This window comes from Anas acuta, chromosome 16 (genome assembly GCF_963932015.1).
Source record: "Anas acuta chromosome 16, bAnaAcu1.1, whole genome shotgun sequence".
Taxonomy (NCBI): domain Eukaryota; kingdom Metazoa; phylum Chordata; class Aves; order Anseriformes; family Anatidae; genus Anas; species Anas acuta.
This window is the reverse complement of record NC_088994.1, coordinates 15,576,159-15,598,473: the sequence shown is the minus strand read 5'-3', so window position 1 is coordinate 15,598,473 and position 22,315 is coordinate 15,576,159. Positions and strand designations below refer to the sequence as shown.

The 22,315-nt window shown below is 56.6% G+C and overlaps 1 protein-coding gene across 4 annotated transcripts; it reads right to left on the bottom strand.

The window, feature by feature from the left end:
- Positions 1–1,369: 1,369 nt before the first annotated feature.
- On the bottom strand, positions 1,370–18,489 carry GMEB2 (glucocorticoid modulatory element binding protein 2). 4 transcript variants are annotated; one of them, XM_068701066.1, is made up of 10 exons: positions 18,266–18,489; positions 15,427–15,607; positions 11,200–11,297; positions 10,346–10,476; positions 9,325–9,428; positions 6,625–6,782; positions 4,888–4,959; positions 4,214–4,351; positions 3,416–3,538; positions 1,370–3,287 (listed from the first exon to the last, which is right to left on the bottom strand). In XM_068701066.1, the coding sequence occupies exons 2-10, from the start codon at positions 15,555–15,557 to the stop codon at positions 2,653–2,655; spliced, it is 1,590 nt and encodes a 529-aa protein (XP_068557167.1). In that variant the 5' UTR covers positions 15,558–15,607; positions 18,266–18,489; the 3' UTR covers positions 1,370–2,652. The 4 variants fall into 4 exon arrangements, with proteins under 4 accessions (XP_068557167.1, XP_068557169.1, XP_068557168.1 ...); XM_068701068.1 differs by having other exon boundaries at positions 10,346–10,473; positions 18,266–18,486; XM_068701067.1 differs by lacking the exon at positions 18,266–18,489 and adding an exon at positions 16,721–16,741.
- Positions 18,490–22,315: the final 3,826 nt, after the last annotated feature.

Here is a 22,315-nt window from a genome sequence, read left to right as displayed (position 1 = left end):
GGCTGGCTGCGCTCTGAGCTCTCTTTCTGTTACAGGGGGGCTCTTTGGAGGTTTGGCTTGAGCTGATTTTACAGCAGAACCCCAGACGAGGCAGCCTTCCCCTTTTGGGGATGGGGCTCTTCTGCTGCAGGACGGGCACACACCTCGCCGAGAACAGGCTCGTGGACTGTTCTCCTGGGGACGATGTCCAAGGCTCGCTGCCCCCCCAGGTTCTCCCTTTCCAACACCCCGAGCTGACCCCTTCAAACCACGTCCCCAAGCCCATGGGATTGTGCAAGGCAGTGGTGGCTGCAGGACCCTCATCCTGCTGCACCCTGGCCCCGTGCCACATGGGCAGGAGAAGCCAAGGGTTATTGCACCTCTCCGTTCCTCTCTGGTGTGACACGCTGGGGCTGTCCCAAGTACAAAGATAGCCAGAAAGCAATTAGTGCCCTACCTTAATGACAGGCAGCCTTGGAAGGGAAAAACCTCTGATTAGGAGGGACGTGGCAGCTCCTGGAGCTGCGGCCCCGGGTTCAGACTCAGCTGAAAGTGAACAGAAGCTGATACCGCGGAGGGATGAGCAACTCCTCCTCACGGTCGCCTGCCCTAACTCCTGCAAACAGCTCGGTGAGCTCGCTGCTATCGGGCAGAGCACACGGGGCGCCGAGCAGAGCTGGAGCCGTGCCACACACAGTGCGGCACGTGGCCTGTCCCAGCTTAACGCCCCAAGAGCAACGAAAGCAGAAAGGGCTCGGCACAACTAACCAGCTGCCCGCTGCGTTATCACCTGAAAATTAAGGCTGGTGCTTCGGGCAGGACATGGCTGGTGCAGGAGCATGGCCTGTGCCAGGGTAGCAGGCACCCAGGGTCAGATTTGCTGCTGGAATCAGAGGTGGCAGCAGGAAATGTCAGGTTGGGGACGCAGGAGGTGCAAACAAACCCCAGGAAAACACCCGGCTGCAACTGCTTGGGTGCCTGCACCAGTGGCTTCTCCTCCCAGCACCAGGAGCCCCTCTCCCACTCCAAGCTGCTGTTCATGCCTTCCTTTAATGAACCCGTGAGGTTTTTCCTTGAGCTTCACACCGCTCGGTGTTTTACCACACCAACACACCCAGATAGAGCCAGACTCACAGCACACAGCTTTTATCTGTCCCAGGATCACAGCCCCCAGCTGCTCAGAGGAAAACCACAGCACAACCCCGATCAGCTCCTTCAACACCCAGACATCACCCTGTGCCCACACTGCTCGAAGGATCTGGAGCAGCTCTTTGTCCCGGCGAGCACACAGCAAACACACGTGGCTATTTGGTTTCGCTTCACTCAGCGTGTGCCTGCCCTGGTTTGCAACCCTAGCCGTGACAGCCAGACGCAATAAACCAGCCAGAGACTCTTTCAAAAAAATATTTATTAGCTCCTTGAAGTGACCTGTCATTGCTGCTGCCAGATCGAGTTCATAGAAAACCCCACACTTCAAGCCCCCAGCTCCTCCCAGCCGGAGACGGTGTAAACACGGCCGCACGCAGCCGGCGCGCGCCTGCACACGGGAACAGCGGGGAGACTCGCAGCAAGTTGAACCCTCAAAAGGCAGAGCTGAGCTGAACACCCCCCTTCCCGCAGCCCCCAGAGCACCTTCTTCCTAGCAGGGGGGGGAAAAACGACAGCAGGGCCTGCAGCAGAGACACCCGGTGGGATAATGCTGGGCTCTGGGCACCGGGCTGCAGCCCGCTCAGCGCCGTCGCTGAACTCCTCTGCTGCACCCGACCCCCCCTCCTGCCTGAACGTGGTGCCGTGGTCACAGCCAGGAGGGCTGTGCTTAAAAAAAAAAAAAAAAAAATCCCCCTTTGAGTAAAAAAAAAAAAAATAATAATAATAATCCCAAACAATGTTTTTTTTTTCTCTTTTCTTGAAGAAAAATAGAAAGAGACCCCTAAGTCCTCAGAAGCTACAGCTCTTCCCAGCCCTCTGCGTTCCTCGGTTCCTTGGGGGATCACAACCTGGGACAGGTCCCTCCCCTCTCCTTCCCTGCTCAGGCCCTTGCTGTGGCCGCAGGGTTGTTCGCAGCGCCCGCACCCTGTGCCGAAACCAGGCTCTGGCTCGGGCTCACGGCCACACACCGAGGGCGGCCCCAAACTCACGGCTGCAGGTGACCCACGGACAAAGCCACCCCTGCTCCGCTCCCACAGGGGAGGGAGAGGGAAAGCAGCCGGCTCCCTGCTCAGCCCATCACTTCCCGCCGGGCCCTCAGCAGCCAGATTTGTGCCTGCTCAGCACTTTTGTGTTTCCTTAATCTCCCTCCTGCCGCCTTCGCCTCCTCGCCCTGAGCCCCTGCTCCTCCGACACAGCTGCTCCAGCCGCGGCCGGGCTGAGAGGCGTGGAATAATTATTCCAAGAGAGCAGGGAGGGAAGCTTTATAAAAACTTCAGCCTTTTTTTTCTTTTCTCCTTCCTCCAAACGGGGCAGAGCGTTTTGCCTCCCTTCTCCGGGCATCCTTCCTCCCCCCCCGCCTGACCTGCACACCTCCTCGTTCCCAGCTCCAGCCGCTCTGAGTCTCGTTAACCCGTGCCGCTCGTTACACCGCTCCTCTCCCTGCAGCGCAGACAGAGAAAAAAAAAAGGCAGTTCCACCCAGAGCGCCGCGACGAACGTCCCTCCAGGCAGGTCCCCCCCCTTTTCACTTCTGCTCCGCCTCGTCGGCCAGCGCCGTCACCTCGATGGTGGCAGCGGCGTGCTCGGCCACGGGGCCCTCGGGGGGCACGGTCAACACCGCGCTGCCGCCGGCTGCGGCCACGTGCGTCACGTTCTGGATGGCGGTGCCGAGCCCCGGCAGCGTGAGCAGCTGGAAAGGGCTGACCACCTTCACCACCGTGCTGCCGTCCTGAGCCGCCGCCGTGCTCAGCACCGTCAGGTTGGGAGCGTCCGGGTGGATTTCCACCGCGCCGGGGAAGGAGGTGCCGGAGGAGGCCAGCACCGTGTAGCCACCCAGCAAGGGGGACGCCGGGGAGCTGGCGGCGGGCGGTTGGGACGGGCTCTTCCCCAGCACCGAGGGCGTGAGGGTGGAGACCACTTTGCCGAGAGGGAGGCTGGCGAGCTGGGACACGGTCGGGGTGACGGCGATCTGCGCCGGCTGGGAGAGGACCTGAGAGGTGATGGCAGCTGGTCCGGAGGTGGCCCTGGTGAGCCGGGGGCGTTTTAAAGGCGCGGGGACGGAGACGGGAGTGAGAGTCATCAGCACGTTGTTGAGGTGCTGCGATTTGTGCTTCAGCTCCTTCGCCCGCTTGCGGTGCTCATCACACTGCTGCTCCAAAGCTGCAAGGAGACGAGGATCAGCGGCACACCCCAGGGCGAGCTGCCCCAGGGCTCTGCCACTAGCCTCAGCTTTAACACAAAGCCTTAGACAAAAAGGAAACACCCCATCAGACATCCCTGGGCTGTACCTGCCAAATCCCGCGTGTACTGCTCCCTCGAGCGATCCATCTGGCACTTGTGGCTGGCCAGGACCTTCTTGACCAGATCCAGCATCCCGAAGTTCTGCACGACGTTGTTGAGTAGGACGGCGTCTTGAAAAGAACACACAGGTCTTTGAGGAATGCAAGATTCCCACTGCCAAGTATTTATGGTTTTTGTAAGAAGCCAAATGAAAGCAAAGACATTCAGCCGAGACTGCCAAAGTCTGCACGAGGGTAATGCGAGAGGCTGGGCAGGAGATGACAGAAGACATAAGAAAGGTCTCTAGCAGATAAGCAGCCCTCTCCTACTTAGCAGGGTTTGATAAGAAATCTGGCACGGTAGCTGCCTGCTGTGTTGTTATTCCAATGGCCTCAATTCCCACTTCAGTTCCTCAGCCAAAGATTTGTCTGGAGACCTCAAGCCAGCGGATAGGAAACCCCAGAGTGCCGGGGGAATTCTGACCACGAGGCTCGGAGCCTGCCCGCAGCCACCAGAAGCGAGCAGCTGTGGCAGGAGCCATGCAGCTGGCAGCCTCGCTCTCCCCTCCCACACCTGCAGCGAGCTGAGGGGGTCATTCCAGCCTGCATTTATGAGAGTGATGAGCTAGAATGAAATTAAATGCGTTTCCTTTTTATTTCACTTTTGATTTCTCTGCAATCTGATTAAATTATGACAAACTGCCTCCCTCTAGTGTCATCCAGGTGTCTCCAAGGGGAAAATCCACCAGCCCCTCTGCTCAAATGTCTCTTCCCGGCACAGCCAAGAGCCCAAGACCTGCTCCTTACCACCGAGCTGCAGCGGGGGATCCTGCGCTCGCTGCTGCAAGCCCTTCATGGTCTCCACTAGCTCCTGGTGGAACTCATGGATGATGTCGTCCAGAAGACCCACGTCCTTCAGGCCTTGCCAGAAAGCAAACGTGTCATCTGGAGAAAGACAAAGCAAGGGAGACCCACAAAACCCTCAGAGATGGGAACGGGGGTTTTATGGCTCTCTCAGAAAAAGGGGCTGCACGTCACAAGCCTCCAAGTGATAGCGATTTTCTCTGCAGGACAGGGGTGCTGTGAAGCCCAGCTCCTTCTCCAGCTCAGGATTCAAGCTGGGTGTGGGGGCAAGCGAGAAATGAAGCAGGAGCCCCTCCTGCCTGGGTGCCACATCTGCTTCCTCAGCTCAGATTACACCAGAGGAGCACAAGAAGCATTTTACAGCCACTCTGACTCTTCCTTCCCTAGAGCCACACCACGGCTGGACATTTCAGTGCTCAGAAACAATTTCATCTCAAGCCGACGCCGCGGTCAGACCGCTGGGCACTGGTGAGCAGCAAACAAATAACCCCAGGGGAGGTTCGAGCAGGGCTGCTCCTGCCAGAGGCTTCCTGCTCCTGGTCCCTGCCGTTCCCCTCCTCTCCCAGCATCGCCTCCAACCTCTGCCCCGGATGCTTTGCGCCGAGCTGAGCCGTTACCTCCGATGCTGGTGGTCCAATCGCTGGCATCCTCGCACGTTTCTATGGTAATCGTGGCTGGGGACCCGTTGACTGCAACCAATAGCAAGAAAAGAGAAGAAAAAAAAAAACAAGTCCTGATTTTTCTCTGCGTTTCTCAGGGGCTGGTTGAGGGATGCGCTCCCTCGCTGCGCTGCTGCGACTGCTCTGTTGTTATTGCAGCAGGGACGCTTTCATCTGATCCTTGCTCTCCAAGCCGAGCAGAGAGGGACGCCCAAGGGGCTTGCTGTGCCTGCAGGACTTATTTTTCCACCCTGAGCGTAATGCCACAGAGATTACTTCTGCAAACCTTGCGCAAGACGCAAGGCGCTCTCCTCCCAGTCCCCTCTGCACACACGCTGTTGTTGCTTAGAGCAAAAGTCAGATTTTGAGCCCGATTTCCTTGCATCCCTTCTGGGCAGCTCACTGCTTGCCAGACCTGCATGCCCGTGGGGTTTCCAGAGCCTCGCAGGGACCGGCTCCCTCCTCGCTGCCCACCAGACCTCGGGGATTTGTGTCCCCAGAGCCTGGCAGCCGGCATTGTTCCATGCACAGGAGCTGGGGATGGGGAATCTGGGCCAGAGACGTGGCCGTGAGCGCCCTGGCAGCGCTCAGCTGCTGACACCAAATCCAATTACTCTCCCTTTCCTCCGCAGCCTGCAGGGCTCTGTTTATTCCAGCACACCAAGCGCAGGAAGCACCCCCTCGTTAGCCAGCTGTTAATCATGGTGCTGGATTTTAGGAGGGCTCGGAGCAAGCTGCAGCTCTGGAGCCCAGGCAGGCTGTGCCATGCACTGAAATCAGCATCAGCTTCCCCAGCTGCCGCCACCAAAGCGCCAGGCTCGGCCACGGCAGGCTCCCTGCAGGGCACAGGCACTCTGCTGCCAGCACCCTGCCCCACGGGCACCATCAGGAGCCCTTGGGGGGCATTTCTTAACTCTCAGTAGCCAAAAGAGCTAGAGGAAAAAAAAAGAAAAAAAACCTACATTGAAATTTAAAAACTTTCTAATATAACAGTTACCTGTAACTATAGGTCAAATTAAATCTAGGGCTAAAGCTACGCAGCCACAAAATCATTTACGTCCAGTTTTATAAACTACATGCACGAGGGCAGATAAAAATCTGTTGTATTCCCTGATTCTCTTTAATCTTTCAGCAGACAAAACCAATAAATAATTCAGGCAGGGAGCGTTAAATGAAAGCCCATGAATTATTCAGGCCAAAGTCAGTTTACAGCTGGGAGAGGCGCAGGAGGACTCCTGCCCCAGCACCACTGCGCAGCCGGGGGCCGCGCAGACCCCAGCTCCTGCAAGGAGCAGGACACGGCACCGACCAGCAGCTGGGACGGGGGTGACTTCATCAAGCAACGACTATTGTGCTCTTACAGATTAATTGCGGTCTTCTGCTTCAGCTACACAGTTTGGGGCAAGCCAGGATGGCAGAAGGGCGGCTCTTCAGGTCATGCAGTGTTACAGAGCAACTAGGTGAGTTATTACATCTCTGCCAGGGTGCACTAACAACGACTCTGCCTAGCTCTGCTATGGGGAATCCTGCAACAGAGCAGGGAGAAAAAAAAAAAAGCAGAGAATAAAAACAACCCACAAAGCATAAACTAATAAAAAAATAGAGGCAATGTGAGGGGCGGTCGGTACGCGGCGTTTGTTACGCTTTAATTCTTCAAAGCCCCTGCTGCAAGGGTGCTCGGATCGCTGCACCTACCATCTGCAGAAGCGGGAGTGAGAGGAATGTACTCTGTTGAGGTCTGGCTGGTCAAAGACACCCTGGCTCCAGTCAGGTCGATTTTGGTGCTCCGGCAGGTGTTGGAGCAGACCTTAGTGTGCTGGTAGAAATCCAGCTCCCCCGAGTCCATGATCTTCCTGCAAGAGAGAAGCAAGAAGGGGAACACGCTCACGTCAGGAGCTGGAGGAGCAGCTCCTGACGGGGACAACCCGCGGAGCATCTCCCCAGACATCTCAGCACCCCGGGGCAGAGCAGCTGCCAGGCTCTAACACTCAGCTTCTGCCTTCCTTTAACACGATGCCTGCCAGCAGGATGGAGAAGGAGGGAGGAGCATTACCCTGGGGACAGTCAGCTCGATGAATGAGCTCCCAGGCTTTGCTCAGCACACCAGCACGAGCTGGAGCAGGCAGAGGCAATGGGCTGAGGCCCCTTGCCAAGTTCTCCTGTCCTTACAGGCAGCATTAACAGTCCCTTACAACAGCATCCACAGCCTGTGTCATACTGGCCACATGCACAAATCCAACCACTTCTTGGTGCTCCAGTGGTGGGGAAGCCTTCAGGAGGCCAGGGTGGTGAGGAAGAGCCCCATCGAACACATCGTGCTGCATCTCAGGTGCAGAGATGGCACCAATTGGATTTCCAAGCCCTCCTCTGCCACATCTCAGAGCCTCCTGCCCAACCGAACTGCCATCGGAGCTTCTTTGACACAAACAGATCTGAGAAGTGACGAGCACGTGGCTGCTCCTCCCAAAGACCACAGCATGGGCAAAGAGGTCATTAACCACTTCAGCAAAACACTGCCTCGTGAAAGCGAAGGGAACTTGCTTGCTGGCAGGCTGACGGCTTTCAAAGAAAAATTTACTCAACAGCTAGAGTGAGGAAAGAGGAAGGACCAAAAAAGTAATCACTCCTCCCAGAACACCACTTGGCCTTCCTCTTTTTCATAGCTGCACACAGAGATTCATGTGCAGAAGGGGAAGACAGAGCCGGGTGAATTTCTGGTGACCTCCAAGGAAACGTTTTCTTCACTCAACTTGGGCTGGGAGCCTGAAGATGCACACGAGCTCTTTCCTAAGGATATATTCCTGTAAAACTAAGAACGTCCTTAGAAGAATTGGGACAAATCTGCTCCCAGCAGATCTTCTGCTTGGTAGAAGCAAGCCTTCAACATTAAGAGCCCAAACACTGCCATTCCCCTAACAGCTGTGAGTAGAGAGACCTTTCCCTGCCACCTCGGGCAATGCTCTGTTTTGATCAGTCAATGATCAGTTTTGATTCCTCTGTGACGCTGAGCATCCTCCTCCTCTCCCCAGAGCTCCATGGGCTCTGCTGCCCTGCTCTGAGGGCATCCCCACCTCTGGACGAGCTCACCAAGAGCACCCACTTGCACCCCTGAACATGCCCCCGTAGGAAGCAGAGCTGCCTGTCCCACTGCTCCTCCACGTGCCAGGAGCAGGGCAGCACTTGGCCTCCAGACAAGCTTGCCTGGGAGCTGGTCCCACCTCCTGAGCAGATTTTTCAGCACGGGGTTTGTGGTTTTAGCCAGGGACCCTCGCTGGTCTGACAGACGCCTGGTTCATGCAGGGAGGACAGAGAAGAGAGGTCCCAGCCTGGTCCCGTGAGCACCCACCCCATGCACGCACACAGACTGCAGCAGAAAGGAAATCTCAGCTCGGAGCAGAGATAGCAGGAAGCCTGCTCCTTCCCCTTTTTCACTCGAGAGCACATAAAAAGAGATGGGACATTAACTGAGGCTTCCAATTTTAGTTTATAAGTAGGGTTAAGCAAAGGATGTGGCACCACTGGTGTACATCATCTCCCCTTAGACCGCCCTGAGTCGAAGCAAGCTGCTGGCCAAGCACAACCTGAGCTTCCTAAGATTTGTCTCCATGGGCTGCCTGGCTTGCCTTCAGACATTCCTCGTGAAGATTGTTTTTTGTCCCTTGAAAGACCTGCCTTGCTGAGGCATAAGCCTATTATGCAAAAACCTACGTGGAGCAAAAGCTGCTTAGAAGGAGTATGAGGGATGCCTGCACTGAAGCAGAAGAAACCAGGCAAATGCAGCGTCACCCTGTGACAAGGCCAGGAAAACACTGACAATTCCTAGGGAAAGAGGTGATGCCTACAGGCAGAGAGATGGATTTTAATTGAACCAACATCAGGCTGGTGTTAAAGACAACCATAGAAGAATTCAGTAGCTGTAGAACTGCAGAGAAAATAAATGCTTGTATAAATAAGCTTTAAATAAGCCCTTGGGGGAAAAAATGATATAAAGCAGACATAATGCAGTAGGAGTGTTGGTTCATGACCAGACTGACAGTGAGCAGCTCACACTGAGAACCAGTACGCAGCGCAGCTGGACCACCAGGGGCCACTAAAATTTTCACTGACCTTATGGCAGCTGGGAACCCAGCTTGGTTTGAGTTCTAAGAACCCAGGGAAACACGTGCTGCCCAAAATTCTTCCCTATGCACAAGGATACTCAAATTCTTTGGATGGGTAACACCAGGGCCAGGCTGTTATTGAGACAAGTGTTCAGCAGCACACTCGTGCTCTCCACAGAAAAAAAAAAAAAAAAAAAAAAAAGCAAAAACAAGTGTTGAAGGCTCCGTCCCACCCCACCGTTCTCTACCAGAGAACAGAAATTGCTGATGTTGCTGCATACAAACAGAGACTGACCGGAGCATGATCCCATTCATCCGGATTGCCCGCTTCCAGTCCTTCAGGGTCGACTTGCCCGCCAAGTGGACAAACTCCTTGGGACTAATGAGGCGATCGTTGAACTGCAGGAGGGAGAAATGCAACGTCAGTGGGAATTGGCCCCCTTTTTTTTTTTTTTTTTATTGCCCTAAACACCCAGCTCGAACTGAACCCGTGAGCTGAACTTAAAGCAACCTCCAGAATGAGGAAGCTCTCTAAAGAATTGTTTTATGACCAGTCTTAGAAAGTGTTTCCCAAGTTCAGGTCTCTTTTCCATCGATGTTAATCAATGTTATCATGAGCACTCTCATTCACAATTACTGCACAAGAAACTGCTTCTCTTTAGCAAGCGCATGGGTTTCAGCACAAAGGTTGGTTTCAGGTAGCAGCAGAAGCAATCACCTGCACCAGTAGCTGTTCTCCTCTCCTACGAAGGAGGAGGAACATCTTGTGGAAAGCCCTCGTGCAGCCCAGCCCAGCACAGATGCTACCCCAGCAGGGTGCTGTGTAGTCAGCGTGTAAATGCCACGGATGCCTTACTACAGCATCACACACAGCACGTTCCTGGAAATGAAAGTTTGGCCCTCCTCCCCAGATCCATGCAGGTTTTAACCATGAATCCTCCAGAAGAGGGGAGCGACCGTTCAATGTTTTATTAATTTCTCAACAAATCCTCAGTTTCTCTCAAACTGAACTGACAGGGAAGTTCCCAAACTCTCCAGTAATGCAGTTAAATTGGGACAGCATCTCTCGAGCAGGTCGGATCAGTTTGGCCAAGCCAACACGTACCAGGTACTAATATCCCAGAAATTTCTCCCTCTCCCACCATGACATGGTTGCAATGCAAAAAAAAATTGCCAAAGCGTACTGAGAGGGACCAAACCGAGAAAAAGGCATGCAAGGCTGCGATGCTGTCACAGGAGCGCTCAAATCCTTCATTTGGGAGCACATCAGGGACGCTCCCCACTCGTGTCACAGTGTCACAGCCCACCACCCTCACCTGCACACACTTCACATTGATCCCAGGGCAGACAAATTTCCTCCAGATGAGGTTGGCTTTGCTGTCTCCGCAGGTGATGGGGTACACAATCTCTGCCTCCAAAGTGTCCTCATCTTCAGCCATCTTCACTTCTCACAGGGAACAGAGGAAGGGACAGATCAAAAAGAAACGTGAGCCACAGCCCCCAGCTGGCAGCACACGCAGTGCTAAAGCTCAGCATCAAAAAACACTGATAATGCACACGGGGTAGGGGTGGGAATGGGGTTTTGTGGCCACAACTCACTTGCATGTTTCTACTAAAGCATCCAGCTACCCTGGGAATTAGTGCAGAAAAATTTACAGCAATCCAGCCCCAGCTGAATGCACAGAAATCAGTGGCCAGGGCTGAAAATCCAGTTCTTGGTAACAATGAAAGGAATGGTGTTGGTAGGGCAATTACACATTCACCCGTGTTTTCAGAATACAGCTGATTTTAAAGGCATGTCCAGCCCCACCTTGCTCACTGAATTCATTTTTGCTTGTAGCCAAAGCAGGTGGCAAAAACAAAATCCCTGCTTGTGCTGGGTGGGAAAGCAAGAGCTGGAGAGGGCAGACAGCAGGCACACGGGTCTCAGCCTGCACCAGGAGAGGGCAGCAACGCTCCAGCAAGCATCACCCAGCCCCAGGCTCCTTCCCAAGCCCAGCACAGAATCCCTGCTGGGGGGCAGCCCAGGGAACACCCCTGGCACAGGGCAGCGATGCAGGTGTGCCCACAGAATCCCCCTGGCTCTCACCAGTCCCCTCCCCGAGCCCCACGCTGCAGCAAGCAGGGCTGGCTCCTGCTGCCAGGGGGCTGCAGCTCGGGCTGAACCTACCTAAGACCGCTTCCTTCAGGTGTGTAGATGCTGTGAAGGCAGCGGCGGCCGCAGCAGCCGCATTTTCCGTCTCCAGAGTGTCTTCATTTATGTCACCGCTGGTAAGAAAGAGAAAAATACACAAAATTAAGCGACGTGGAACTGCGACCTCCATTCTGATGTTTTGAGGAGATGCGGCTCCAGAAGTCATCCCTGCTATGTCATGCCTGCTATGTTCTCCCACCAAACTTGGTGCTGGTTTTGAGAGGCTCGGCTGTTTTCCTTTACAAGGACAAGAAGCTGCCACCAGCCCGGGAGCAGCAGCCGCCTGTCTCAGCTCTGTGATCCCGGCCCCATGGCACTGACACCGACACAGCCCACGGCACAAGGTCCTGTGGGTGCAAAGGAAGGAGACACAGAGCTGCCACCACAACCGGGGTTTGGGTCAGGCCCTCCCTTACGAGTCTCTGCCAGCTTTGTCTAAGAAAACTCCCCAGAAAAACCTGTGTGAGGTGCGCGTGCTGCCCCCCTGGAGCAGGACCTCAGGGAGCGACACAAGCACCGTGCCAGAGCTCATCAAGCCTCGACAGCAGATCCATGAACAGAGATAACCCAACACAAGCTACAGACCCACCGCTGCACTCTCTCCTCCTCTTACAACCCCATCTACATATAATATTAATTAAACCAGATCTGCTTCCAGCAGTGAAGACCGCTTTCATCTTCCCTGCGCCAGAGCCCTGAGACTTCACTCGGAGCTCTGCTGATGGACTCAGAGCCGGTTCCTCACCACACCACATCCTTCCTATGTGCCTGACTCAGCTGCAGAACACAGCCAAAAGCCCTGGACCCTCCATGGGACATGCTCCTCGCCACCAAGGCTTCCCAAGTGGTCACATCTGCAGGCACGGCGTGCGTTGGAGCTTTCCTGGAGGGGTTTAATGGGGACATTTGTTAGTGGAGACATCTGATGGCTGCAGGAAGCTTGCTGGGCCTCTGGGGTCCTGCAGGAGGGAGAAGGGTGGAAAAAAACTCTTCTTGCCACATGCTTCCATGTGTTAACTTCCCAAGAAAAGCTGTCTGGAGAACCTAAGCCTGAAATCTGTCCTCTTTGGGGTGAATTAAAATAATAGCCCCAGTGACTCACCAGCAGCTGCGCTTCCCACCTCCGGTGCCACAGGGACCAGTTCAAGAGCAACTGGTTTTTCAGTCCTGGCCTCCCAGTGCAGGGCTTCGGGGCAGGACTGGGGCTTCAAAGGATCGCTCCCCTGCTCCAGCCTGGGGGCGAGCAGGGCACAGGAGATAAGGAGCCCACGTGGGCGGCATCTGCAGCACCCGGTGAGTAAGCTGGGAGATCCACAGATCGGGCTGCAGTGGGGTGAGAGCACAAGGAGTGGGAGATGGGGCTGGTTTGGGGAAGGGAGGCACCACGGGGATGGTCCTGCTGTCTCTGTGGAACACCTGGAAACCATTCTGATAGCTGTAAAGTGATGGATAATGCAAAAGGGTGCTGAAGGGTAAATCCTGAGCTAATGTGCCTGCACATGGGTTAATATTACAGAAGCAGCAGTTTGATGCAGGAAAGTGAAGAGTTTTAACCTGTTTTTTTCATTGTTTTGCTACTTGGTTTTTCGTTTCTCCAGGTTCCTTCAGGGAAAAGCCAGAAACGCCACTTCTACAGCACCCTGGGGCAGCAAGAAGGGCAGCAGCCACTCCAGACACACAAAAACCAGTGCTGCCCAGTCCTGATCCTGACCTTCCTCTGCCTGCAATCAGGTAAAAAACTGCCTTATCCACCGACTGATCTACCAGAGTCACCCTGGCAGAAAGTCAGCTTCTGAAACACAGAGCCTCCTGCAGGGCTTCGCTGCACTCACACCACTCCTAAAATGACCAAAAATTGTTATTTGGTTGGGAGAAATAACCCGGCCCACATCCTCAGTCCCATCCTTCAGAGACAAAACAACCAACTTCAGCAGCTTAGAAGAAAAAAACCAAGCAACTACGAAAGTCTGTCAGCTCAGGAGACATAACTAGAGGAAAAAAAGGAGAAAAGCAACACAAAACAGGGTGGTTTCTCCACCCTGCCTCCCCCCATCCTGTTCTGGAGAGCCTCGGGCAAACGCAGGAGGAGCAGGAGACCCGAGGTACCCCCACGGTGCATCCCACCACTCCGGTCACCATGACAAAGCCGTGGGATGCAGAGCCCTGCTCACATGCCATGGGGAGGCTCCGCTCCTCAGCACCCGGGGAGAATCCACAAACCAGAGGGGAGAAGGCAGAAAAAGTGCAGGGAAAGCCATGGCCTTGACTCCCCTTTCTCCTCCGCTCCTGCCTCCCCTGGAAACTTGGGGAAAAAAAAAGAGAGAGGTCTCCAAAACACTGCAGCAGGAGCGCTCACCAGAAACACAAGCAACGCATCGGGGCACGGGAGCCCAGCCCTTTTCCAAGCAGCTCTGAAAGCAAAGCTTCCCGCTGATTATTAGTTTCTCCATTTCCCCCCTCTGCCTTTTCCAGTCAATACTAAAATGCTGGAGCTAATTAAGCTCCCAAGCCTTGCCCGTGTTACTTTTCCAAGCAGCGAAAGCAGACCCAAAAGAGCACTGGAGAAGTGCACCAAGCCCCAGCTCTGTCGGGCTGGGCTTGGCCACTCCTGCAGCCTCAGGGGCTCCAGCACCACATAAGAGGAGTGAGGAGCTCAAAGCCTCCCTCGTGCTCCTGCCACGACCGAGAGGAACCCCAGCTGCTCTCCCTGCACCAGCTGGGGCTGGAGAGGGAAAATAAGAGGGTGAGGAAGCCAAAGCCAGCTGCTGAGGCACCCCAGGAGGAGCAGGAGCCCAGCAAAGGCAATCCTCTGACTTGAGGAGCCCAGGGGTGGCTCCTTCTGCGACACAGCCTGGCCACCAGCACAGTAGGAGCCTCATGGGTCAGGCTGTACGAGCCTGAGGTCCAAGCCTGTCCCACAGCCCTGCAGCGATGCCCCAGTATGCCAGAACCAGGGTTTGGGATGCTTCAAAAAGCCCCCGAGGAACCTCCTGGTGCCTGCAGAGATTTGCTGTGCTCGTAGGCACAGCTACAGGAGACATCACCTCCTGCTGTACAGCGCTGCTCCAGCCACATGGGGAACACTGCGGGGTGAGGAGAGGTTTCTGAAGAAAAATAGGAGGAAAAAAAAAAAAAAAGAATTAAAAAAAACAAACCAACCAAGCCAGTCCCTGCCACAGCTCGCGTTGCAGACAGCGTGGTGCTGCGAAGACTCATAGCCACATGACAAACAGCAGCCGTGCTGCCTCCAAAGAGAGCCACAGCCCCAATTTCATGTCTGGCTGCTGCTCTGCCAGGGAAGCTGAGAGTCACTGCTGGCAGAAGTGTCCGGGAAGCAGGAGGGGCTGAGCTGCCCTTCCCCAGGGCCCCAGCGGGGAGGGAAGGGGCTCTTGGAGGGCAGCAGAGCAGGGATGTGGCGGAGAGGGGCCGCGCGTGGCATCGGCCCCGCTGCCAGCAGAGCTGAGCCTGCTCAAGTTTGACAGGCGCCGCAGCACAGCGGCCGTTTTGTGTTCTAAAAGCTGAAACATGATGCCCCTCCCCAGCGCCGTGACACAGAAATAGCAGGGCATATTTGAGGAAAGGACACAAACGTGCTTTGTGGAGAGAGCAAAACAGAGCCGCTCGCTGCCTGCTGGTTTCAAGCCTGGCAACACCTGAACGAGGCAAACCTGCCCAGAGCCAGCTCCGAGGGGGAGCGAGGATTTTGTACCTGCTCAAAGAGCTCTCGGAGCACTGAGGAGCGCTTGGGTACAGACCAGAGAAGGACAGGAGACAAAGTAAACAGCCCACTGCTACGTGGGCTTTCCTGGGACCCCAAACATGACCGAGCTGCTCCGAATAGAGCAGGATGAAACAAGGAACAGGCCCCAAAACCAGCAAGCAGGGTAGGAACTGGGCACGGGCACACTTTTAAAAATCACAGAGGCTCGCTGCTTTTGGAGAATTGTCACCCATCCAACACCACGGTGTTCGAGGGGAATCTCTGCCATTTATGTGCACACGAGCCTGACCCCAAAGCTCAAACCTCACTGCACTGAGACCGCTTGGAGCTCGATCAATCAGCCGTGAAAGAAATAATGGAAAAAACAAACAAACAAACAAACAAAAACCATTGGTTTAGTTCCTGGTGTCCTACTGGGACCCCAGTCGGGGCTGTTCCAACAGGTTGGCTCCTCCACACGTGTGCTGGAAGCCGTCTCTTACCCGTGCTGGGACAGGTTGGTGGTCACCAGCACCGTCTTCACCTCTTCCACCCCGCTGCCATCCACGGCGTTGTCCGGCGTTGTCACCACCACCACCTCCTCCATGTGCACGCTGACGTCCGGCGTTGCCATCGCTGGGACGGGGCCAGCCGGAGGTGCAGGGACCCTCGGGGACCGGTGGTCTGCGGAGAAAGGGCAGGGAAGGAGAGGTGAGGAACAATTCCCACTAGGAGCAGAGGGGCTGCAGGAAATCCTGCTGCAAGGGGAGGAGGAGCACCCCCCGAGCACCCAGCCTGAATGAACTTTGCAAAGCCACCGAGGGCGCAGGAGGAGGTGGGGTGGGATCAGGGTACGGGCAGCAAGAGCAGCGTGTCCAGGTGGGAAGAAAATAATAATTAAAAAAAAAAAAAAAAGAGAATTGGCCCACCATTCACCAAAAAGCTACGTGAAGAGACACAACACGAAGCTGTGCTTCCCAACGCATTTCACATCATCTGCTAGAAGGCCACGAGCTCCTGGAAGCTCCCCCCAGCCTCACCCACATCGTTGCTGGGCCGTCCCCGCAGGAACAGGGGCAGCGGGACGAGGGCTGCTCCCCCAGAGCCACGCACAAGCACGACACCGACCCGAACCCAGACTTTGAGCCGGCAAAAACACGGCGACATCCGAACGTTATCTGAGGAGCACGTTTCTGAGAAGTCAGCAGTAGATTTAAGATTGTGTTTACAACTGGCTTCAGCGCTGGCACCTCTCCACGGAGCTGCTGTCCCCATCGGGACACGGACAGGGACCTCCCCAGGAGTTTCTGGTGCCCAGCCTTGCTCGAGGCATCACTAGGAACGTCCCCAACCCCAATGCAGCGCTGCACGTTGCAAGAAGTGGCCTGGAGACAACCCCCAGATGACCAGAAAAGCAGCCCTCACTGGTCCCAGCACCGAGCCACTGGTGTGAGAGGAGAGGAGAGGAGAGGTAAGAAACAAAATTAAAGGCGGCCTTCAGCAACGCCCAAGCACCCTCCGTTGGCGTTATCACCAGCGACAGCGCGCTGCAGTTGGCACATGGAGCCCCCGAGCACACCTCCAGCCCCAAGCAGCACCCGGGTCACCGCTCCGATGTGACCACCAGCACCGGGAGCAGCTTTGGGCACCGCGTTCCTCCACCAAGATCCCTTCGTCCAAGCCCAGGCTGGGGCCGAGCCCCGGCCAAAGCTCCTGCCGTGCTCCCAAATTTTTTGCTTTCGGCGCAAAACTCCAGGAGCAGAAACCCCGCTGCTCCCCCGCAGGACTCTTCCTTACCCCGCTCCACGCCAAGAACCGCCTCGTACAACGCTTTTGTCGCACGGGGGAAAGAAAGGAAATTAATTTTGGCAGCAGCGAGGTACAAGGCGCGCGGGGCCGAGCGGGCAGGAAGAGAGGAAGGGGAGCCCTTACCTGCCACAGTTTTTTTTTGGGTGACCCCTCTCCCTACACCCCCATCCTTTTGGGGTGACCCCCCCAGCACCCCAGGGAGCAGCACCAAGCTCACAGCTTCCCGCTGCCCACGGTCTTTTTTTTTTGGGGGGGGGGGTTCAGGGGGCGAGGTGGGCTGGGGGGGCGCCGGGCCCAACATGCCAACAGCCATTGCAGCACCTTTGCTGCTTTATTTTTATATTTTTATATTTTTATATATATTTTTAATTTTTTATATTTTTATATATATTTTTTAATTTCTGGGGGGTGTTTTCTCCCCCAGACCACCAGCACGACCTCAGCCACCCTCCTGCTACCTGTGGCACTGCAGACCCTTCCCCCCCCCCCCCCCCCCCACCCCAAAGAGCAGCCCTGGGGGGGACAAGGCCTTGCTGGGGGGGGGGGGGCACTGCACCACCCTGAGAGGAGGGAGAGGGTTTGTTTTTTGGGGGGGGGGGGGCTTCTGCACAGGATAGGGGGGGAGAAAGCAAAGGTGGGGGTACAGAGAGGGGCATGGCAGCAGGGGGGGCACAGACAGGGGGCTGGGGGGGGTTGTGTGGGTGGGGGGCAGGGTAAAGGGGGGGTTGCAGAGGTGGGGGGGGTGAGGAGAGAGAAAATAGGAGGGGTACTGGGGGGGGGGCACCACATTGACGTGAGGGGAGTGCTGAGGTGAGGAGGGGGGGGTGAGGATGAGGAAGGGGTGTCTGAGGGGGGTGAGGATGAGGAGAAATTGCCCCGGGGGGTGACGATGAAGAAGGGGGGGGGGCTCGGCTGTGACAGGACCCGTGCTAGGGGTGGGGGGGGCACCGCAATGACGTGGGGGGGGCTCTGAGGTGAAGGGGGGGGCCCTGAGGTGAAGGGGGGGCTCTAAGATGAAGGGGGGGCCCTGAGGTGAAAGATAGGGCCTAGGGTGAAGGGGGTCTCTAAGATGAAGGGGGGAGGCCTCTAAGAGGAAGGGGGGGCCCTAAGATGAAGGGGGGGGCTCTAAGATGAAGAGGAGGGCCCTGAGGTGAAGGGGGGGCCCTGAGGTGAAGGGGGGGCTCTAAGATGCAGGGGGGGGCCCTGAGGTGAAGGGGGGGGCGCGTGGGCAGCGCCTCCAGCGCCGGCCAGGAAGGAGCGAGGGCCGGAGAGGGAGGAAGAGGAGGAGGAGGAGGAGGAAGAGGAAGGCCGTGAAGGGTGTGTAGGGCGGGGGGGGGGGGCAGCCGGGTGCCGTCCCCGTTCCCCCCCCACACCCCCCTCAGCCCCCCCCCCCCCCCGCCGTAACGTCCTGACGCTCCGCGGGGAGGGAGGGGAAGGAGGAGGAGGAGGAGGAGGAGGAGGAGGAAGGGGAAGAAGAGGAGGGGGGGGTGGGGAGGGGGGGGGAGGCCCCGCGGCGCCGGGCTCGCCGCTTACCTCAAGAAGCCGGGAACGGGATGGGGTGAGGAGGTGGTGGGGGGGGGGGGGGAGGCGCCCCCCCCCCCCCGGGCGGCTGCGGCTGAGGGCGCCGGGTGGGTGCGGGAGGGGGGGTGGGGAGGGGGGAGGGGGGGCAGAGCGGGGCTGCGCCGCGCGCGCGGCTCTCGGCCCCCCCCCCCTCCTCCCCTCCCTCTTCTTCCTCCCCCCCCCTCCTCCTCCTCCTCCTCCTCCCCCCGCCCCGCCGCCACCACCGACGCTTCCGCGCAAGCGCGTTGAGGGTGGTTTTTTTCTTTTTTTTTCTTTTTTTTTTTTTTTGGGGGGGGGTGAGGGGGGGCCCCGGGATTTATTTCGCGAAGCCGCCCGTGAAAAGAAGTGCCCCGGCCGCGGCACTGCGCGTGCGCGGAGGGCGGGGGCTGGGAAGGGAGGGGGGGCAGAGAGGAGGGCCCTGCGTGGTCGTGGGGGTCCCCACGGGCTTTGTACGGCCCCCCTGTGCCCCCCCCAGGCCTTTTATATCTCTTCTATGTCCTTCAGTGTCCCCCCCGTGTTCCTCAGTGCCTCACCATATCCGTCAGTGCCCCCCCGTGTCCCTCAGCGCCCCCCGTGTTCTTCAGTGTCCCTCAGTGTCCCCTCGTGTTCTTCAGTGCCCCCCCCGTGTCCCTCAGTGTCCCCCATGACCCTCAGTGCCCCCTGTGTCCCTCAGTGTCCCCCCATGTCCCTCAGTGCTCCCTCATGTCCCTCAGTGCCCCTCCGTGTCTCTCAGTGCCCCTCATGTGTCCCCCCCACATGCACACCCCCAAAAGGCAGGGCTTTTTGCACCTGCCTTTGCCATTGGGACACCACATCGTTCCCCTCCACATTTCTGGGGGGGCTTTCTGCACCTGCCTTGGTCATGGGGACACATCTCGTCAGTCCCCACCACGTTTTGGGGGGGCTTTCTGCACCTGCTTGGCCATGGGGCCACACCACGTCAGTCCCCACCGCATTTTGGGGGCTTGGGGTTGCACCTTCCTTTGCCATTGGGACACACATCAGTCCCCACCACATTTCTGGGGGGCTTTCTGTGCCTGTCTTTGCCATGGGGACACACCGTGTCAGTCCCCACCGCATTTTTGGGGGGCTTTCTGCACCTGCCTTGGCCATTTTGGACCCCACCTCATTCCCCTCCACATTTCGGGGTGTCCCACACCATGCACAGCCTGAGGTGTTTGTGCCCCCCTTTGCCAGGCCGTACATGCTGCCCACGCTGCTGCGGGGCCGCAGGCTGTCCCCGAGGTGCCATCGGTGACCTCCCAAGGTCCGGGTGCCGGGGCTGGCCCCGCTGCAGGCAGCTGGTTCCCAAAATTCGCTTCACCGATGTTCGCAGTGCATGCAGCAGGCCTGCAAGAGCCCTGCAGTGCTGCTGTGCCACCGATTCAAAGGCCCAATAAACGCTAAAAGAGATAAAGCAGCTCTCTGAGGATGCTTTTACTGTCCTTATCAGCTACGAATTATAAAAGGGGAGAGAGAAAAGTGTGTTTTGCAGCTGGAGGAGAAAGGGGCCATGTCTGTGGCCGTGCTAAGACTCCATGGCCGTTCTCATACTGCCCAAGAGCACTGTGCACAGCTGGGCCTTTCCTCGGCCACGGGGGACACCTCCCTCGAAAATCTCTGTGCTGGGGGGTTCCCTGGGGGCCTGGGGGCTTGCATGGTGCTCGGGGGGGCTCGATCCATGGCAGTGTTTTGCTGTTTGCATTGCTGGAGGCAGCCCACGGTGCCAGGAGCTGTGTGGTAGCTGGGCCCGATGGCACCACACGTCGCGTCCCACCCTGAGCTTGGGGCACAGGCAGAGCCCAGGAGCCGTCCCTGAGCCGCTCGCAGGTTTTGGTGCAAATTCTGCTATTTCTGGGCCTCCCTGGCTTGTGACAGCCGGGGTCTGCAGAAGCACTCAGGGATTTTCCGGGGAGGGCTCTTGAGCAGTCTCGCTCCATCTCGGTTTTTCTGCTGGTGGGTGGGTGACACGTTCTGAAAAAGCCACGCCAGGGGCTGTGAAAGTCACAACCCGCTTCTTGAAGCAGTCTCGGTGACTTTTTGTTGTCGGCTCTTCCCAGCTGCTTGGCAAATGGCATTTTCTGCCTCCCGGTCCCTGCCGCGTTCAGGTGACGTGGCCGTCTGTCTGTTCGCATTTGGCCTGGTGAGCTGTGTTTTTCACACAAATTTCTGATGAACCCCTCTGATGGCTTTGTGGTGGTTTATTTAGTGCTTATTTTGTCCAACGCTCTTCCTTTTTCCGTCCTCCCCATCCAGACCATGGCTGCCAGATAACTGGCTGCCAAAATGCTGCTTCCCTCGCATCCCTTCTCGCTTTCCAGTTTCCTGAAGCTAATTCTCATTAACATGATATTGCATGAGGAGATATATTTCTTTTGCTTCTCCTCCTGAATAACCAAATATAACCAAGCAGCAATGTTAATTCACTCACTAGACATCACGAAGCCCTTTTCCATGGGATCCTGCCTGTATTTCTACCAACCCACGGGCAGCAGCAGCCCAGGTTGCTGTTCCACCAGCTGCACCACCAGACCTGAGCGTGGATGGTTGGGGCAGATAAAAATTCCCTCTGCCACCCTATCAGTCCCTGATACGGGAGAGGTGTAACGAAGATGGTAAAAGAGGGCAAACCCACAGCAGCGCTTCTCTGCATGAGTGCTCCTGGCACTCTGTGCCCTATTGGAAAGCAAAATCTTCCTTTTTGTGCCAGAGCTGGACACCAGGAACCCCCCAGCTCCTCCCAGGGGACCACAAGGGCTCGCTCGGTGCCTCTTGCTGCCTCCTTCCCCAGCCACCGGGCTCTCATGAGTGCCCACAAGGCTACTGCTGCAGCACCTACAGCTGCTTTTCAAACCATAGCAAATTGCTAAAATAAAACAAAGTGTTTTACATTCATCTGCCAGAGCTGCTGTTCTCTTCCCTTCCCCCTGCTCAGACACAACTTGAGTGTTTTGTAGGGATCCTCCAAGTTGCTCGCATTTTATTTATTGGCCAGGTTTTGACCTTTACAGAATCACAGAATCACAGAATCACAGAATTTTCTAGGTTGGAAGAGACCTCAAGATCATCGAGTCCAACCTCTGACCTAAAACTAACAGTCCCCACTAAACCATATCTCTAAGCTCTACATCTAAACGTCTTTTGAAGACTTCCAGGGATGGTGACTCCACCACCTCCCTGGGCAGCCCGTTCCAATGCCTCACAACCCTTTCAGTAAAGAAATTCTTCCTAACATCTAACCTAAAACTCCCCTGGCGTAACTTTAGCCCATTCCCCCTCGTCCTGTCACCAGGCACATGGGAGAACAGGCCAACCCCCACCTCGCTACAGCCTCCTTTAATGTACTTATACAGAGCAATAAGGTCACCCCTGAGCCTCCTCTTCTCTAGGCTGAACAAGCCCAGCTCCTTCAGCCGCTCCTCGTAGGACTTGCTCTCCAGGCCCCTCACCAGCTTCGTCGCCCTTCTTTGGACCCGCTCAAGCACCTCGATGTCCTTCTTGCAGCGAGGGGCCCAAAACTGAACACAGTACTCGAGGTGCGGCCTCACCAGAGCCGAGTACAGGGGGACGATCACCTCCCTAGCCCTGCTGGTCACAGTGTTTCTGATACAAGCCAGGATGCCGTTGGCCTTCTTGGCCACCAGAGCACACTGCTGGCTCATATTCAGCCGACTGTCCACCATCACTCCCAGGTCCTTCTCTGCCTGGCAGCTCTCCAACCATTCCTCTCCCAGCCTGTAGTTCTGCTTGGGGTTATTGCGCCCCAGGTGCAGGACCCGGCACTTGGCCTTGTTGAACTTCATACAGTTGACCTCAGCCCATCGGTGCAGCCTATCCAGATCCTCCTGCAGAGCCTTCCTACCCTCGAGCAGAAGAGTTTGGACAAGTGATGTGGCTGGTCCAATACCTCAGGATCGTGCCTTTGAGCAGCCCTGGTGCTGCCAGCAGCTTGGTGCTGTGTGTGGGTGCCCTGGGAGCACCCCACCAGCCCTGCACCAACGCATCCCACCCCTCTGCTGTTTG

Bases quoted from the DNA above. Each gene is read 5' to 3' on its own strand.
- GMEB2 (XM_068701066.1), bottom strand. From the start codon at position 15,557: ATGGCAACGCCGGACGTCAGCGTGCACATGGAGGAGGTGGTGGTGGTG. The intron at 6,783-9,324 runs GTCAGTCTCTGT...TCTCTCTTGCAG, and splicing joins ATGAATGGGATCATGCTCCG to GAAGATCATGGACTCGGGGG. The intron at 3,539-4,213 runs GTAAGGAGCAGG...GTTCTTTTCAAG, and splicing joins TCCCCCGCTGCAGCTCGGTG to ACGCCGTCCTACTCAACAAC.